Below are 20,503 nucleotides of genomic sequence, written 5' to 3'. Positions count from 1 at the left end.
AATGGTCAAAGGATATGAACAGACAATTTTCAGATGATGGAATCTCTACTCATATGAAAGGGTGTTCCAAATCACTATTGATCAGAGATATGCAAATCAAGACAACTCTAAGATACCACTATACATCTGTCAGATTGGTTAAGATCATAAAAAATTATGATGAACCTAGGAGGGGATGTGAGAAAACTGGGACACTGATGCATTGTTGGTGGAGTTGTGAACAAATCCAACCATTCTGGAGAGCAATCTGAAATTATGCCCAAAAAGTTATCAAACTGTGCACACCCTTTGAACCAGCAGTGTTACTACTGAGCTTATAATCCCAAAGAGATACTAAAGAAGGGAAAGGGACCCATATGTGCCAAAATGTTTGTAATAGCCCTTTTTGTAGTGGCTAGAACTTGGAAAATGAATCAATGCCCATCAATTGGAGAATGGTTGGATAAATTGTGGTACATTATTGTTCTGTAAGAAATGACCAGCAGGATGAATACAGAGAGGGTTGGAGAGACTTACATGAACTGATGCTGAGTGAAATGAACAGAACCAGGAGATTATTATATACTTCAACAACAATACTGTATAAGGATGTACTGTGATGGAAGTGGATATCTTTGACAAAGAGAAGATCTAATTCAGTTCCAACTGATCAATGGACAGAATCAGCTACACCCAGAGAAGGAACACTGGGAAATGAATGTGGACTACTTGCATTTTTGTTTTTCTTCCCAGGATATTTTTACCTTCTGAATCCAATTCTTTTTGTACAACAAGAGAACTACATAGTTCTGCCTACATATATTATATCTAGGATATACCATAACATATTTAACATGTATAAGACTGCCTGCCATCTGGGGAGGGGGTGGAGGGAGGGAAGGGAAAAGTTGAAACAGAAGTCAGTGCAAGGGATAATGTTGTAAAAAACTACCTATGCATATGTTCTGTCAATAAAAAGTTACAATAATTTTTTTAAAAAGAAAGAGATAGAGAAGGATAGAAACTGGAACTCAAAACCTTTTTTTAAATGTTAAAAATTGTTTTCACATGTAATTGGGAAAAATAAAATGTCACACTAAAAAAAAAAAAAAAAAAAAAAAAAAAAAAAGGCTTTTTTGAGTACCTCAGCTACAAGTGTTTTCCTTTTTGCACAATTACCTCATACCTGCTTTGCATATCCCTAAAAATGTATATGTTGGCTTCTTTTTTTTAAAATTAAAATAGAAACTGTTTAAGATAAAGGAATGTTTAATGTCAAACTTTTTTTGTATAATAATAACAGTAACAACAATTTGCATTTATAGAGCACTTTAAGGTTTTCAAAGCACTTTACAAATATATAACTTTATACTCACAACAACTCTAAGAGGTTTCATTATTATCCCCATTTTAAAGTTGAGGAAGGTAAGGCAAATAGAAATTAACTGATTTGCCCAGGATTACATAAGTAATATCTACAGTCTAATTTGAACTCAGCTCTTGCTGACTACTATGTCCATTCATCATGAGCTCCTTTTCTCCCCTCTTTGTCACTTTGTATTATTGTTCATGCATCTCCTGCCACTTTCTCCTCCTCCATCCCTACTGAAATAGAGATATACACAAAGTAGCCATCCCAAGGTTTACATTTCTACCTGTTTTAAGTGGCCCAATTCCAATTACCTCCAATCGATTTCCCCATCATCTGCACTCACCTATTTTCAATCTCTCTTTGTCTATTGGTTCTTTCCCTACTGCCAATAAATACATGTCCATGTCTCCCCTCTCTTCAAAAAACCCACATCTCATCCTTCCACCCTTCTATTGTCCTCTTAACTCTTCAGCCCTTTATGGCCAAACACTTGAAAAAATCATCTACACTACGTCTCCAGTTCCTCTCATCTCATTCTCTTATCTACTGACAATCTAGCTTCCACCTTATCACTCCACCAAAACTACTCTCTCCAAAATTATCAATAATCTTTTAGTTGCCTAATCAAAAGGCCATTTCTAAATCCACATTCTTCTTGACCTTTACAGCCTCTGATTCTGTTGATTACTGTCTTCTTTCTAGGTTTTCAGAATACCTCTCTCTCGGTGCTCTTCTCAATTACCTTCTCCAGCTGTTCCTTCTTAACTAGAACTTCATCCTAGTCATGCCCATTCACTGTGACTATTCCACCCTGTTCTACACTGTCCTCTTCTTTCTTAACTCTATTTCACTTGCTGATCTCCTCAACTATAGATTTAATTGTCATCTCTATACTCTTCCCTAAAAATCTCTGAATTCTAATTTTGTATATCCAAATGTCTTTCAGATATTTCAAACTTGACATGCTGTAGAAAGAATTAATTCTCAATCCGGTATTTTATATTTTGTTTTCACACTGTGATTTTAGTCTATAACCATATTATTCTTTTCTGCCTCTGGGAGAAGCATGTATGCTAAAGCTCGGTTTTCCCTTCCTGAATTTAGATACAAAGGCTAAACTTTCCCACTACTACTACTACTTACTGGTTAAAGAAAAACTCAAAAAATTATTGCAGCACTTCAGGCCTGTGACCTTGTCCCAACTTTCAAAATAGATGGTCCTGTCTAATTCCCCAGTTGCCATTAAATCTGTTCTTATCAGTAACTTCAGGACCCATAAAATTCATAAAAACATCCCTTAGAGATAAAGAGAAAGTTTTCATACAATGTAATGACTATATCCAACTTCTTTAAAGTAACCAATCATAATCCCTCACTTCTATAAAACTGAAAAGTTCCATGACTTTCTCTCCTGGGATGGTGCTACCATCTTAGTAAAGGCCTTTATTATCTAAATACTTGGACTACTTACTGTAAGAGCACTTTGCTGGTGGGTGTGTCTGTCTCTTCATTCAATTGCCAAAACAATTTTTCTTAAGATTGGAAGATGTCACCTCCTCCCAAATTGCCAATCCAGAGGCTCCCTACTGCTTCCAGCATCAAATACAAAATCCTATTTTTGGCATTCAAAACCCTTCATAAACGAGTGTACCCCATGCCCCCACTATCTTTCTAGTCTTATGAAACCTTACCCCTGCCATACACTCTTCAATCCAGGATACTGGCATCCTTGTTGCTTCTCAAACAAGAAATTCCATCTCTTGACTCTGGACATTTTTTCCAACTATCCTTCATGGCTAAAATGTTTAACTTTTTAAATCCAACCAATGGGCTTTCTTCAAGTCCTAACTAAAATCCGATCTTCTTTAGGAAACTTTCCAACCCTTCCTAATTCTAGTGCCTTTTATCAGTTGATTATTTTTTAGTTATCCTATACATAGCTTGTTAATCACTTCTCTGCCTGTTGTCTTCCCCATTAAACTGTAAGCTCCTCAAAGAAAAGAACTGCTTTTGTCTCTTTTTCTATTCTCAATACTTAGATTTAAGTGCCTAGAACATTATATAGGTGGCTTTACAAAAATTATCTTATTTGACTTTCATAACAACCCATTTTACAGATGGGGTTGATGAGGCAAGATAAGTGACATGCACAAGATCATACAACAATTAATAAATTTTGAGGATATTTGAACTCAGATCTGACTCCAGGACTAGTATTCTACCTACTGTGCAACAATTTACTCAAATTTTACCCAAAACTGTTTAATTCTTAGCACTTTTTTACTGTTTTCTGGCATCATTGTTGAAAAGTTAGTAGCCGGGGGCAACTAGATGGAACATTAGATAGAGCACCAGCCCTGAAGTCAGGAGGACCTGAGTTCAAATCTGATCTCAGATACCTTAACACTTCCTAGCTATGTGCCCCTAGTTAAATCACTTAGCTCTAATTGCCTTCAGAGAAGGAAAGGTAGGAAAAGAAGGAAAGGTAGGAAAGGAAGGAAAGCAAGGAAAGGAAGGAAAGGAAGGAAAGGGGAAAGGGAAGGGAAAGAAAAATTAGTGACCATAGAGGACTGAGAGCCACTTGAAATTTTTCTTTATTTCCTACATTGCCTTGGACCTGAGAATGCTTCATCTAGTGGCAAAACTGCTGCTGCTGGGTCTCTATATATTTATTATTTGTTCTTGAAGAGTATCTGATTTGTTGCGGAGCCACACTTATATAGGTCTGTGATCTCCTGAATCTGGATGTTCTCTCCAACAATATAGATCACAATTCACCTATATCTACCTATTCTGTGTGACTTTTCTACATGTCCTCTCATAAACCCATTACAAAATCTCTCCTAGGGAGCAGCTAGGTGATGCAGTGGATAGAGCACCAGCCTTGAATTCAGGAGGACCGGAGTTCAAATCTGATCTCAGACACTTACCACTTCCTAGCTGTGTGACCCTGGGCAAGTCACTTAACCCCAGCCTCAGGGCAAAAAAAAAAAAAAGAACACAATCTTTCCTTCTTTGACTTTTGTCACTGATTATATGTTATGATCTGATTACATTCATGTTGCTCCTCTACAAACTGACAGACATTCTTTACAGTTTAATCATTTTCCTACAAGCTACAAAACTGAGCAAGGGCAATATATTTCTCTTTCATTTGTAAATGGTCAGGCTATATTCTTTTATGTGATTACAGATCAATTACAGGAGGTTCTGCAGTTCTGCAGAGTTGATCCAATAGAACACTTATTTGCAAATAGGAACTTCAATAACACATTCTTCTTAAACTGAATTCTGCCTTAGATTTCCACCACCACAATGACATACAATGTGGACACATATTTGTCTCCCTGTTTTGTGTCTTATTTGAGATATTTAATCAACTGGTCATTGAATAGGATTATTTCTATTACTGTTTTAACTTTTAAGGTATCATAAATGATATTAATATGAGCATGGGAAACAACAACAGCTGAGAACTATACAGAGGTGATTGTTTATCTACCAGATTGTCCATAATGACAGACTTGTATTCTTGTGGTTCGTAGCCTTACTGCTATTAATATCACTTACTTTTGTCTTACTAATAATAATATCATCAAAGATATATTCAATTTGGGTTTACAGGAGTCTCACTAAGATTTTGTATATATTGCAAAGTAGGTTCCACATATTGGTGGTTGTTAATGTTATCTTGGTTGTTTTTTTCTTAGTATTAGTTAAATCTGAGGGTTTTTTTTTCCCCTGTATGTTTTGGTATATTTCTCTCCTGTACCTATCTTGTGAACTATATCCTCAATAGATAAATTGCTTTCAATACAAATATTCTCTATACTACTTCTAGTTCATTTTTTTCCCTCATTTTTCTCTCTTTAAAGCTGTTCCTAGATCTTCCTCTATGACCTGGCTCCTTTGGAGAATAACTAACTTTGGGGCAGCTAGGTGGCGCAGTGGATAGAGCACTAGCCCTGAAGTCAGGAGCACTTGATTTCAAATCTGGCCTCAGACACTTCATATGTCCTAGTTGTGTGACCCTGGGCAAGTCACTTAACCCCAATTCCCTCAAGGAGGGGGAAAAAAAAATAACTAACTTAATGTTGTATGTGTGTGTGTGTGTGTGTGTGTGTGTGTGTGTGTGTGTGTATCTATCATCTTTGTACAGAGTTTTGTGTGCATCTTTTCCTAACTATGAGCATCTTAATTCAATTGCTTTTGCCTTTATCTGCATCCCCACACTTAAAACAATGCTTAGAATTAGCATTCTAATGCCTAGAATGTATCAGTTTTCTGACCAAGTTATTTTTGAAAAATCTCTTTATTAAAGAAACTGATTTATATTGATTAAATTTCTATGTAACTACATAGGCTTTGATTAAACTTCTGCATAAACAATTATTGCCGTTGTCACTTCTGATGGCATTTTTTATTACCCATTTTTATTAACAAAGTTTTATTTGTTTAAAAAACTAACAAAGTTCAAGATGGAGTTTTTTATCTATATGCACTACCTTTTACTCACTCATAGCTTTTTACTAATTCAGATCTTTGCTCAGACAACTTTGTAGTCCAATCATACATGTAACTTTCTCTGTATCTATAGTAATAAATCCTGCTTGTTTAATAATAAATCTTATGTTTGTATTCATTTCCTGAGTACTAATTTCCTATAAAACTTGAACCTAGTTCCATGCTCTTATCCAAGTTATAAAGCTAAATACAGCACAGTAATACACAAATAATGATGAAAGAAAAAAGTAAGGCCGGCAGCATGTTTTATGGATCATCTATGGAGAATTTACAGGAGAATACGGAAAAGAATCACATAAAAAGAAAACTCATAGGTAAGTTATAATCTGTACCATCACAATGATGAATCAGAGGTCGAATGAAGCAAATGAAAAAAAAAAATTTTGTATATTAGCTATAGTTTGGAACATAAGCTGAATTTCTGTTATTACATTTTACAGACAAGGTGAATGAGACATCTTTTTTTTTTTTTAAGTACCTTCCTCTAAGCAAATATTCATAACTGTCTACCATCTATTTTAGCCTATCCAAATTACAAAAACAATACTTAAGAGGCAAATTTTTCATACTAAAACTGAAGGAAAAATCATAAAGGCAAAAGTTTCAAAATAATTATCTTGCAAAGAAAACTAAGTTAGATAAAACCAGTTAAGACATGAAGTCTACAAAAAGAGGATAATACTGATTGAAAATATAGGCTCATTTTAATGTTTTAAAACTTACCTATTATAGAGCTTCTCTAAAACTTACCTATTATAGAGCTTCTCATAAAAATTTTTATTTGGCAATGTTAAATAAATATTTGGTAATGTAAGTTCCAATACATAGTGAGAGTTGCTGACTGCTTTATCTTGAAACTCTGTCATCTCCAAAGCATCACCAGGCATCACCATCTAAAAATCAAGCCAATTATAGGTTTAGTTTTAAAAAACAAAAACAAAACAAAACAAAAAAACAACCAACCAACCAACCATAAGACAAATCTTTCTAACTGCATAATAACACTGGAAGGCAGTAAGGAGAGATGGAAAGATTTCTGGATTTAGTCATAGAACGTGGATTAAAACCTCAACTCCGTCTCTTATTGACTATGTGACCTTGGCAAAGTCAATCTTCACAGGTTTCTATTTCATCATTGAGGAGGTTGAACACAGTGACCTTTAAAGTCAATTTCAAACCTAAATATATAATCCTAAATCTATGATTATAATTTCATTCGTTTCTAGGTTTCAGATGACCTCTAACAAGATACTTTATTTACAAAGTAAAATATCTAATGAAAATAGCATTAATAATTCTGAAATCTTTGTTTAAAATATGGAATATAAATACTTATTTTAATTAGAGCAACCCCTTATTTGATTTGGAAAATAAGTTTCCTGTTTCCCTTATATTACCTGTTCATTTTCAAACATTACTCTACGAGAAGAAAAAGGAGACGGCTCTGGTCTTCTTAAATCACAAACGTCTTTCAAAGAATGTGCACCTCCTTCTTCTTCCTCTTGAAAGTGACTATCACTCTCTTCTTCTTCCTCTGCTGCTATTCTCTCCAAAATAGAATGCATAGCTAATGGGTTTATTTTCAGCACAATCCTATCCATCAAAAAATAGAAATATGCTTATTAAAGCTTAAATTTGAAAATACTCTCATACATGATTTTAAAAGACTGCAGCATGTTACCAACAATTACTTAAATATAAGACATCGTATAAAGATAACAATCTAAAGAATTCTAATTACTTACCGTGGCCAATCAAAGTCATCTGATGATGTTATATCTCCATCTATTCCACTAGACACTTGGAAAAATTTAACTAATGGTTCTGCTTTATCTTCTTGGAATGAACCTTAAAAATGTATTGAAAGCTAAATTAATTAAAATGCACAAAATATATCAAAGATATAATGTTTTCGTATTTCACACATGGGTTATATACACACATAGGATTAAGCAAAAGGCAGACTACTTTGTTTATGAAATGTGACTAACAAAAGGATTTCTTTAAGTCAGCATTTGATAAATTAATCTTTTAAAAAAAAATTTAAAAACACTATTAACAAGGGCAGCTAGATGGTACAGTGGAGAGAGCACGAGGCCTGAAATGAGGAGAACCTGAGTTCAAATAGGACTTAAACACTTAAATAGGACTCAGATACTTAACACTTATTATCTAAGTAACTCTGGGCAAATCATGTAAGCCCAATTGCCTAGACAAAATTAAAAAAAAAATAAATAAAAAATAAGGATGCTGTTAACAGATTGTTGCTTTACAGTTTAATTTTTTTTTCCCATGGAAAAGTTATTGACACACCAAAAAGCCTTAGAAGGAAGAAAAGAAAAAGACTGAATTTTTATTAAATGAAATAACAAATTTCATGAATGGGAACCTTCTATAACTTCCAAGCATTTGCTAAGTGCAGTGGAAAAGGAATATAATCTTTAAAAGACAACAACAAATCTCATTTGTTATTTAATTTTAAATATTCAGATCACATGCCATAAAACAAAGGTATGATTTGTCACTGTTACTACACACATCTAACCTTTGCTAATTGATATTTTTAACATCATTATTTTATAGAGCCTAGGATCTAAGACTATTCTTTAAGGTATTCTTTAAGCAAGCTGTAATTTTTTTTTTTTTTGGCTGAGGCAATGGGGTTGTGACGTGGCCAGGGTCATATAGCTAGGAAGTGTTATTAAGTGTCTGAGATCAAATTTGAACTCAGGTCCTCCTGACTTCAGAGCTGGTATACTATCTACTGCGCCACCTAGGTACCCCCAAGCTGCAAAAATTTTAAGAGATTAAAATGAGGTTAAAATGAGGTTAAAAATGAGGATAAATAACCATTCTGTACAGCAACTTGGAACTGTATCCAAAGCACTTTGTCAAACTCTGCATTCCCTTTGATCTAGTAGTGTCTCTACTGGATTTGTATCCCAAAGAGATCATTAAAAAGGGAAAAGGACCCACATGTGCAAAAATGTTTGTAGAAGTCCTTTTTGTAATGGCAAGAAACTGGAAAATGAGTAGATGGCCAAAACTTTGGGAATACCTGAGTAAGTTATAATATGTGAATACTGTGGAATATTATTGTTCTATATAAGAAATGATCAGCTGACTGATTTCAGAAAGTCCTAGAGAGACTTACATCAACTGATGCTAAGTGAAGTGAATAGAAACAAGAGAACATTATATACTGTGGCAATAAAATTATGTGATGATCAATTATGATGGACTTATCTCTTTTCAACAATGAGGTGATTCAGGCCAATTCCAATAGACTTGTGATGAAGAGAGCCATCTGTACCCAGAAAGAGGTCTATGGAAACAGATGTGGAGCTTTCACCTTTTTTTTATTTCTTTCTCAATTTTTCCCCTTTTTATAAAGCATTTTCTACATTTATCATGCAGAAATATGTATAGAAGAATTGCATATGTTTGACATATAATTGAATTGCTTGCTGTTTGGGGGCAAAATTTGAAACACAAGGTTTTGCAGGGGTGAATGTTGAAAACTACCATTCCATGTATTTTGAAAATAAAAAGCTTTTTTTTTTTTAAATAAAGATGAAAAGAAAAAGGACAAAATAAGCATTGAAATGTATAATGTCACATGGAACATTAAATATAATCTATATATTATAGACATATATAACTTTATGATATTATATGTAACATTATAATATGTATTATGTTATACAAGTACAAGTCTACTCTAAGAACAATCAAAAAAAAGTTTAAACATCTAAAATTTTTCTAAGAGCAAACAATGCTATTCAAATAAAATTGAAAGAATATTATTCAGAAATTTATTTTAAGATATCCTAATAGATGAAACTAATACAAATGTCTGGGAATCACAAAACAGAAACATAAAAGGTAAATGATAGAACTGGTTTCTTGTTTGTTTTTGCCAATAGTTATCAACTGAATGTGAACATAAAAGGCTATTTAAAACTAAAGTTTGAGGAATCAACCCTTTTATTTTTGAGGAAAAGTTGTAAATTACTTCTACAAATTTATGAGACTACCAAGAATGCTCAATTAAAGTCCTTCAATTCTTACAAAAAGAATCATAAAAAAGTCCCTGAATATGGGAAGGAGGTCTTTAAAAGATTTCAGTGGGAAATTCTAGCAATCCTTGGATAAAGACACAGAAGCAATAGCAAGATGATATGTTCAAAGAACATATTTTGAAATATTTTACTAGGTAAACTCTTAGTGTCTAATAGATTCTAATCTTTTATGAAGACTCCTAGGCATGAGGTAATTTAAGATACTTCTTAAATAATTTTTTTATCTTTATTTCAAAAATGCCATAAAGGCTAACAATATAAAACCATGTTGAATTGAATTAAATCGTCATGAATTTGTAGGCCACAATTTGTACCCTAAAATCACATTGCCTGTGGCTGATGAAAATTTATGTCAAAGAATTTAGTAAAAGCCTGACATTTTGTTGCTATTTATAAGGAAATATTTCTGCTGTAGTGAAAATCTTTTATCTCTATTACATATTTTAATAATATCTTAGAGAAAAGAACATTTTGGAGGCATTTTTTGATAATTAACTTTTCATTTCTTTTTCAGATTGCCATGCACATTAAAATCTTACCAAATAGTTCTCTAAAGGTAAGTTCCAATTTAATTTGCTCTGGAGATGACCCTCCTAAAAACTCAGTCTTAAATTCCATACTGGTAAATTCTAAGTGAAGGATCTCCTTTTGAAGTGACTTCTTAAACCAAGGTCCTCTTTCCTGATCTGATCGAAGATCGGGTATTGGGAAGCGAACAGCAAGATTTAATGTTGGTGTGGTTACTTGTACAGATATCTGACAATTTGAAGGAGTATGTGAATCATCCAAAAAAACTTCTGTGAAAGCTTTGTGCTAGAACAAAAAAATATTTTTTAAAAACGTTAATTCAATTATTGGACATAGTAAGGTAAAGTAGTATGAGACTATACTTAACAGTAATTATTATTTTTGAAAACAGATATATTTTGTATATCACATTAATTATTATTATATTTAAAAGACCTGATTACTCAATATGATAAATAAGTCATGGCAAAAGTCATAATTGTAAATAGTTATAATGAAAGATAATTTCTAATGTAGAAAATTAAAACAAAAAAGAAAACTGAATGCAAAGACTCATAACATCATAAATTAAGCCCTACTTAGGATATGTCATTTATGTTTATTTATTTGTGTTTATTATTATGGTATATTTTATAAATATATAAATATTTATATATTTTTGCTAAAAAAATTAAACAAGGCTATTATAAACTTGAAAATTAATCTGAATTGTTATTGAACACAACTATAATTGGTCAAAAAATCATACTCAAATCCTACTAAAGCTCAATTTCCTAGGTTTTCCTAAAAAATAGTAACCATGTTGCAGGGATCACCAAAACTCCATCTAACTCAATAGAATGTCAAAAAACATATATCATGTAGCTATTCGTTGTATATGTAATCTACTAAAAATCTTACCTGAGATAAATATTTTTATACTATTTTTAATGGATAATTCAACAACGTTTTACTATAATATGAAACTTTTTTCTATGATCAAAAACAAAAAAAAAATTATTCAGGTTTTTATAATTCACTTTTTTTTTTAATGTGCCTATAAGTGCATTTTTACCAAATAACTTGTCAACAATGTTGTTTTGGGTCCCTTCCCCATTTAAATTATACTTTGGCGTGTGTTTTATGATGTTAAAAGTTATAAGATACCAATTATTATTCCAGAAAAATCAAAGGAAAATTAGTAGACAAAAAGCAAATTTTCTTTTAACTGTTCAGCATCCTTATTGTCATTTTTTTTTTTAAACTGTTACTAGAAAAACCTTTCAGCCAAATATATCACCCTTGGAAACAGAAAAATTAGAATGCCAAAAATGAGGTTATCAATTTTTATTTCCGCTTTCATCAAAAAGGACTAGCTATTTCCCCCAAAGAATTAAAAGAAAAGAAAAAGCTGCACAAATAGCATAACATTTTCTGAATTGGACTTTCTGTATGCTGTTACACATGATGCCAACATCATGGTAACAAGGAAAATTTTTTGTTCAGCAAGACTATCTGATCTAACTGTAATTTACATATTCTAGTGAAAGAGTATCAACCACTTTAAGGAAAAAAAGTTATCAAAATGGATTCCTAAAAAGACTAAGTGAATACCATGTGAGATTCCATAAGGATCCTCAACTCAAACTTCAGTAGTTTCCTACTGATTGTAGAATAGAACATTTCATTTGGCTTTTAAAGCCCATCACAACTAGGTCCCAACCTACTTTTCCTGTGCCATGATACATTGATCTCCTTATCATTTTGTACAGTCCAACGAAATAGGCTTTCTTGCTATACCTCACACAAAGCATTCCATCTCCCAACTTCGTCTCTGCAATAAATACTTCATGCCTCAAATGCATTACTTCCAACATATATAATCATTTCTCTTCTTCAAAACTTAGCTCAACAGTAATGAACTGAACCAGCTACACCCAGGGAAAGAATTCTGGGAGATGACCACTACATAGAATTCCCAATCCTATTTTTGTCTGCCTACGTTTTTTATTTCCTTCACAGGCTAATTATACACTATTTCAAAGTCCAACTTTTTGTACAGCAAAATAACTGTTTGGACGTGTGTGTGTGTGTGTGTGTGTGTGTGTGTGTGTGTGTGTGTGTGTATAGTATTTAACTTATACTTTAACATATTTAACATGTATTGGTCAACCTACCATCTGGAGGAAGGGGTGGGGGGAAGAAGGGGAAAAGTTGGAACAAAAGATTTTGCGATTGCGATTGTCAATGCTGAAAAATTACCTATGCATATATCTTGTAAATAAAAAGCTATTAAAAAAAAAAAAAAAAAAACTTTAGCTCAAGAGCTCCTATGCCATCTTTCCTAATAACCCCAATGACAAATGTCCAATTTGTATAAATTTAAGTGGATCTTATGTCACCCAATACAATATGAATTCTCTGAGAACAGACACTATTTTTGTCTTTATCTCCATTGCCTAATATAGTAGCTGGCATACAGTAGGTATTAATAAAATGTTTATTATTTAATAAAGTACTCATACAATTAAAATTTCAAGAATCCAGTGAAAGGATCTTTGAAGACACCTAAGTTAATCCTGGAAAGAAAACACACACACACCCCTCAGCCCCAAACCACCTGGATATTTAAGGAAGAATAGGTCTTTGATTTCTTTTCCACTTATGTCTCATTCTTTCAATCTTCAGTGAATAAAATTAACCTTATACTATCTACAAAAGTTCATAAGTAAGGTAATTCTCAATTGAGAAAAAGCTCACATTATTTCCCTTAGACTTCACATAACACTGGTTTTTTACTTCTTCAGAGGACTTTTAAAGTATGTGTATGTGTGTCTTATCCTATCTTCTATAAGATACCATGGAGGAATAAGTGTTTAACCAAAACTAATTGCCTCCAAACCATATACAAGTGCTCTGAACATACTGCTTAATAAATTGTTTTTTGGAGATTTCCAACTAAGATGACTATGTAAAAAGGTCATAGAGAAGCCCAAAACCTCCAAAAGAAACCCAAACAAATATTAGAAAAATGGCCTAGAAAGCCTGATATAAAAGAAATCCAAAAAGAATCAAGCATAAATGTTCCACATAGTTCAGAATTGAATAAAAAGGATTTAAGAAGATGGAGTTTTGGTCAGAACCAGCTAAGGTAAATGTAGAAGTTGAACACAAACTCCAATAACTAAGCTAGGAGCAGAGAGCAAAGGAAACCAGGTTCCTGCAAACAGACTTGTAGCTCATCAACACTCTGAACAGGAACCAGATCGGAACCACATTCTGATATAGTCCTTTTAAGCTTTGCATTCTATAAAGCACTGTGAGCCACAGCAGGAAACAGAAAAAACTCATCATACAGCACCAGCAAGCAGGTCCATTCAGAAGACCAGACACTAATATAATCTCCATTGATGCCTATCAGGGGCACATCAGCGACAAGACTAGTTCATCAATAAAAATCATGCAAAGAAGGGGAGAGAGAAAGGTCATTTGAAAATGGAAACAGCTGTAGATTACCAGAAAAACTGAGCAAAAGCACTTTTCTTATTAAATAAAACCATAAAAACCGAAATTCTGGAAATGAAAACAAAAACATTAACAAAAATTAAAACTGATTTTGGGGAAGAAAATTAACAAAAGAAACTGACAGCCTTATTCAAAAAGAAAAAAAAAAGTAGTCAACAAAGCAAAGATTTAAAATAACTCAATATTTTTAAAAATAATAAATCATAAAGGAATTCTCAAAAAAAAAAAAAAAGGGCAAAAAGAATTTACAAGCTATTTCTATTCTATTAATCACTTAAAAACCAATGCTTCCAAAATAAATTGCTTGCAAAAAGAAGATGTTATCATTCCCAAGCTCCTTTGATAAGAAAAATATGGACTCGTTAGTAAAACTAGAAAGAATTAAGCGAGAGTTAGAAAACTACAAAGCAATATTTCTAATGAATATTGATGAAAATATTGAAATTACCAAAAATCTCGAGGCCCATATTTCAAAAATTAAGAATTATGTTAGAACATAAGATTATATTAATAAGTAATAAAAAGAGCATGATTCTATAAAAAGATGAATTTTGATGAATACATAGATGTATTTAACAAAATACATTTTATATGAAAAAGACTAATTTAAAAAGACTAATGTACCTTTCCTCATTATGATAATCTAAGTAAAACAAAGAACTAGAATAATCTATAATAGAGAAAGACTTGAGATCTTTCCCATAAATCCTTTATCAGGGATAAAACAAGGATGTCCATTATTATGTCTCATTATTATTTGATATAGTACTAAAACAAGAAAAAAGAAGAAGGAAGGAATAAGTCTAAGGAAAAGAGAAATAAAATTACTTTTATGCAAATTTGATAATTAGAAAATATTAGTGATTAATTAAAATTTTAATAAAAATATAACTTAAGTAGACCCAAAGTAACTACCAAAAAAACAAAAGCATTTGAACAGATGGTGTCTGTATACAGATCAAAGCATATTTTTTTTACATTATATTTCTTCATTATATTTCTCAAATTTTGAGCCTGCTATTGGGCTTATATCCAAAGAAATACTAAAGAGGGGAAAGGGACCTATATGTGCCAAAATGTTTGTGGCAGCTCTTTTCATAGTGGCTAAAAACTGGAAAATGAATGGATGTCCATCAATTGGAGAATGGTTGGGTAAATTATGGTATATGAAGGTTATGGAATATTATTGTTCTATAAGAAATGACCAGCAGGAACAGAGAGGTTTGGAGAGACTTACATGAACTGATGCTGAGTGAAATGAGCAGAACCAGAAGATCACTATACACTTCAACAAAAATACTGTATGAAGATATATTCTGATGGAAGTGGATATCTTCAACATAAAGAAGATCCAACTCACTTCCAGTTGATCAATGATGGACAGAAACAACTACACCCAGAGAAGGAACACTGGGAAGTGAATGTAAACTGTTAGCACTACTATCTATCTACCCAAGTTACTCATACCTTCAGAATCCAATACTTAACGTGCAACAAGAAAATTGGATTTACACACATATATTGTATCTAGGTTATATTGTAACACATGTAAAATGTATGGGATTGCCTGTCATCTAGGGGAGGGAACAGAGGGAGGGAGGGGAAAATTTGGAAAAATGAAAACAAGGGATAATGTTGTAAAAAAAAAAAATTACTAATGCATATATACTGTCAAAAAAATTTTATAATTATAAAATTAATAAAACAAACAAAGCATGAGATTTTAAAACCTATCTTGCATCTTAGTCTTCCTTTTATATTATTTTTTTAAATACTTATCTATTATATTCCTAAATTCTTAAACCTACTTTTAGGAAAAAAGATTACCCTATAATCAAGAAAGATCCTCCAAAAACACTTGCCTACAGATGCTAACTACTAAAAACCTATATTACAAATAACCAAGACTTATCTAGATATGATCTGACAGTAGAGATAAGGGAAACAGATAGCCACCAAAAACAGATGTGAGGAATGGGGCAAAATAAGGGACACTTAAAATACTTAAGCTTTCAGGCCTCTCTAATTGCCAAAATGGAGGCAATCTCCATTAAGGACCTCTCACTCTGAGACTTATCAACATTTCTTTCATAATGTTGCATATTATACTACTAGAAAATTCAGTTTTCCATGTCACACAACTCATGATAGCTGTGAAGTTACATGTGCTAAAATGAAGGAAGAGAGCCTAGTAAGACATAAAAATTTCTAACCGTGCCTAGGTAGTGGGCAAAGACCTTTTAATGAGAATCTTGACTGAACAAGAATTAATGATAAACATATAGCATGGGGGCAGCTAGGTGGCGCAGTGGATAGAGCACCAGCCTTGAATTCAGGAGGACCTGAGTTCAAATCTAGTCTCAGACACTTAACACTTCCTAGCTGTGTGACCCTGGGCAAGTCACTTTACCCCAGCCTCAGGGGGGAAAAAAAAACATATATATAGGCCAAGATCTGTTTGTTTGTTTTTTGAATGAATGTACATGTATAACCAGAAAATAGCAATTTTTTATTTATTTTTTTTTTTTTTTTTTTTTTGCTGAGGGCGTTGGGATTAAGTGACCTGCCCAGGGTCACATAGCTAGCTAGGAAGTGTTAAGTGCCTGAGGCCAGATTTGAACTCAGGTCCCTCCTGACTTGACAGCTGGTGCTCTATCCACTGTGCCACCTAGCTGCCCCTAAAATAATTCTTTAAAAAATTCATCTAGGGGAAAAAAAACAAATAGTAAAGAACATTGATTTAAGAGAACTATTGAGATATCATCTAAGTTAAAAATATATTTATAAATATTCATGGTAACAGAGAATTTGGCCTGGTATTTTCTTGAAGTTGTCCTAACAGGTCTATACTTGGTCCAATAGTTGCCCATCTCCTGAGTAATCAAATTATTCAAACTTCTATTTGTTTTCCAGGGAATGAAGCTACTTAGTATTTCTTCACCCATATTTAATTTGTTTTGGTTTGCTGATAAAGATAAATGGATCATTGTTATAACATCAAACATCACAGTGATGAAAAATCAGCCTTACAGTAAAGATCTGGTTGGGTTCAATAGGCTCCGTTACTGAACACATGACCTTGGAGAAGATGCTGAATCTCTCCATACCCCTAAAATGATTAGTTTCAGAAAAACTATTGATTTGCACTAAGAGAAGGAGCTACCTAATCAGATATTCTGATAAAATCAGTTTAAGACACACACACACACACACACACACACACACACACACACACACACGGAAAAAACAAATATCCAAAGCACTTATGATGCTGCTTAAACAGTGAACTGCATTTCTTCCAAACTGCCATGACAAAGAATGATCTGACTTTATCCAGCTGCCAACAGCAGATGTTACTGAGTAAAATAGTATTTGCAAGAGTCAAGAGTGTCATATTTTTATCAAAAAAAATTTTATCAGTTATATGTATACTTGACATAGTTGCATTATAATATTATTTATCAGATATTTATCAAAAACTTACCAGACTTATATGTTTGTTGTAAGATGTATACATGTGAGAAGCCATCATCTCCACTGTGCTAAGTTTCTGTGGTTGAAGCAAGGAATTTAATCTATCCACAATACTAATATCCAGTTCACAAAACACTGGATTTAACTTAATATGTAATTCTGCTTTCTGAGGAACTGCACTAAGTCGTGCTTGACTGCCCTAAATAAAAGAAATATTAACATCACTAGCAAAATTATGACAATAATAAAAATAACAATGCCTAGCATGTTAAAAGATCTTTAAAGTTTAGCGTATTTTATATTATTTTTTATTATTTTGTTCCAATAAAATAAACGTAAGTGAAAGATAAATATAGTCTGATAATTCTTCTTTATTTCAAATTAAAAAAAGTAAAATTTGATATTAAATCAAAAGTAAAACTTACTTGGGGTCCTCTATTATCTGAATGTTTATAGTGAAGCTGAAGACAAGTCTGGGGATGTAAATCACTTCCTTTTTCAGAATGGAACCTCAAAAGCTAAAAATAAAAAGCAAATATATCAAACTATAAATGACATTTATCCTGAAATCTTTTTTTTGTTTTGTTTTTTTGCTGAGGCAAGGGGGGGTTAAGTGACTTGTTCAGGGTCACACAGCTAGGAAGTGTTAAGTACCTGAGATTAGATTTGAACTCAGGTCCTCCTGACTTCAGGGCTGGTGCTCTATCTACTGCCTCACCTAATTGCTCCTATCCTGAATTCTTTTACTCATTTTTCAACATTATTACAAAATAATTTCTCAGATTCTTCATTATTTCATGCTATAAGAAAATAACTCCAGAAACAATCTTTTCAAAAAATACAAAAGTTAACAGTAGCCAAATGAAAAATATGAACATATTGTCTAAATCACTAACAAATTAATCTATGCTTTAAATCATGAAAGATAGCATTTCTTTTCTAAACTATTTGTCTTACTTTGAAAGGTAAGCATAGCATAGAAGAAAGAGCAAAGGGCTAGAAAGCTTGAATTTGATTCCCAGCTCTGTCATTTACTTCCTATACCATAAAATCACTTAATCTCTCTGAGCATGATCAGTAAAAGGGTAATTATTCTGCTACATACCTCACAATTATGAGTAAAATGCTCCATAAATGATATATAAGCAAATTTTCATGATTCCATAATTTAATTTCAAGGATCTGTGGTTTCATATATATATGTAAGTTATTTTTTCACTTTTAGTGGCACAGATCATAAGTCCTTCACACCTTAGCAGATGATTTAAGAAGTTACTATATAAATAATATTTAATGCCTAATAGCCAATTCTCTGGTGATAAGCATCTCTAAATTTAAGCTCGTTCTTAGATAACAGGCACAAAATATATTCCTCGACCATATTTGCATAATTTGTGCTCAACTGCCTCAATTCAGCATCTCCCATACCATGATGAGAAATTAGAAGCATAAATTAATATAAAATAATCATTGCTTGATTAATAAGGATATCAGGTAAAGGCACTATGGATCTTGGTTTCCTAAGGAGGTGGATCTGGTTGATCTCTAAACTCTCTTGTACTTCTAAATATTAGTCTATATTATGCCTAGATCTTTATTACATGTGTTTAGATCTATATGAGAAAAATTTATCTAAAGCTAAACCTATTTTAAAGCTGAGTAAAGTGAAAAGCTATTTTTTCCCATTTGGCCCAGGAACAAGCAAGTTCAATAAAAACTTTTGCAGATCCTTATAATGTCCTTTAAGAATTTATTAAAAACACCTTATAACTTATATACATGTAACAAAAATGTATGAATTCTTTTATACATGTCACAACTCTACATTTTGGGGGAACAAAATGTTGATCCCTATGGGCTTTTCAAATATTTAATTTGTTTAGAAAAAATTTGTAAAATAAAACTATTATACCTCCGTATAGTGTGTAGAAACAGTATGAGAATCAGTAGGAAAAAGGCACTCCAAAAGTTCCATTTGTCCAACCAATATATCGGTACTAAAATACTGAGAAGCTGATCTTTGCCTTTGTTCATAGGATACTTTGATGCCAGTTCCAATAAATCTGTTGTGAAAAATGTTAGTTAAAAATATCCACCTACTTGAGAATAAAAACCACGTAATAGGTAATTCAGACTTACCCTTATCCTTAATAAATGACAATGAACAACCAAAGTATCACTTTTTGATCATCACACCCTTGAGTCAACAGACTTTGTTTTATTTATCTTTTACAGCACCTACCTTAGTTATTTATATATTTTTCTCTCACCTACTGAACTGTAAATTCCTTAGGGAAACAACTATATGAATGTCTTTACTCTCACAGAAACACAAGTGACATTAAATAAATGTTAACTTATTTGCCAAGTCTGACAGTTTTCAACATTTATCATTGCAAACATTTCTAATGTTAAATGTAAAGATAAAATACTCACTATTCTTTCACAGAATGAAAAATTGCCTCTCTATACTTGCTAGGGAACAATTATTATCACAGATATTACTGCTCCTCTATCACTGTATCAACATTTATACTACTATATATATTTATTTGTAAACATATGTGAAAAGGTGCTTTTTGGTAGTTCCTCAAATTATGTTTTTAGTTTAAACACAAATCACATCTAAGGCCGCTGTGAGAAACATAAAATTTTATAAGCTTTATTGCTCCTTTTCTGTTTCTTTTTCTTTAATTAGTCAAGTTGAGAATTGTATTCTTTTAGACTAGGGAGACAGAGACTAAAACAAAGGTAAAGATTGGTGGGTGATAAATGTAGATGGTCAACATAATAAATTTTATAAACTGGTTAAGGGAGAAGGAAAAGAAAAGCATGCCAAGAGAAATTTAATTCTTGATTCAAAATTAATATTTTACTTAATAAATGATCAAAGAATAAATGGCAAAAATAACTATTACTTATTTTCAATTTATATTCTCTAAATTGCTGGGCACTAGAGAGTGATGATCATAGTTATTAGCATACTAAATATACCTACAAATATTTACTGTGGCCTCCACTCATGTCGAACAAGAATAAC

The 20,503-nt window shown here is 32.4% G+C and overlaps 1 protein-coding gene across 3 annotated transcripts in view; it reads right to left on the bottom strand.

The window, feature by feature from the left end:
• The window catches only part of ATG2B (autophagy related 2B), a 117,846-nt gene that overhangs the window by 44,098 nt on the left and 53,245 nt on the right, over window positions 1-20,503 (bottom strand). For all 3 annotated transcript variants that reach the window (XM_074291361.1, XM_074291362.1, XM_074291363.1), the window contains 7 exons: window positions 19,376-19,526; window positions 17,889-17,981; window positions 17,474-17,662; window positions 10,497-10,770; window positions 7,621-7,723; window positions 7,273-7,468; window positions 6,626-6,768 (listed from right to left, as the gene is read on the bottom strand). In XM_074291361.1, coding sequence (XP_074147462.1) covers window positions 6,626-6,768; window positions 7,273-7,468; window positions 7,621-7,723; window positions 10,497-10,770; window positions 17,474-17,662; window positions 17,889-17,981; window positions 19,376-19,526 — 1,149 coding nt within the window. The remainder of the gene's footprint in view (window positions 1-6,625; window positions 6,769-7,272; window positions 7,469-7,620; window positions 7,724-10,496; window positions 10,771-17,473; window positions 17,663-17,888; window positions 17,982-19,375; window positions 19,527-20,503) is intronic.

The sequence above is a fragment of the Sminthopsis crassicaudata genome, chromosome 2 (assembly GCF_048593235.1).
Source record: "Sminthopsis crassicaudata isolate SCR6 chromosome 2, ASM4859323v1, whole genome shotgun sequence".
Taxonomy (NCBI): domain Eukaryota; kingdom Metazoa; phylum Chordata; class Mammalia; order Dasyuromorphia; family Dasyuridae; genus Sminthopsis; species Sminthopsis crassicaudata.
The sequence above is the reverse complement of the archived record's forward strand: the minus strand, read 5'-3'. Positions and strand labels throughout refer to the sequence as shown.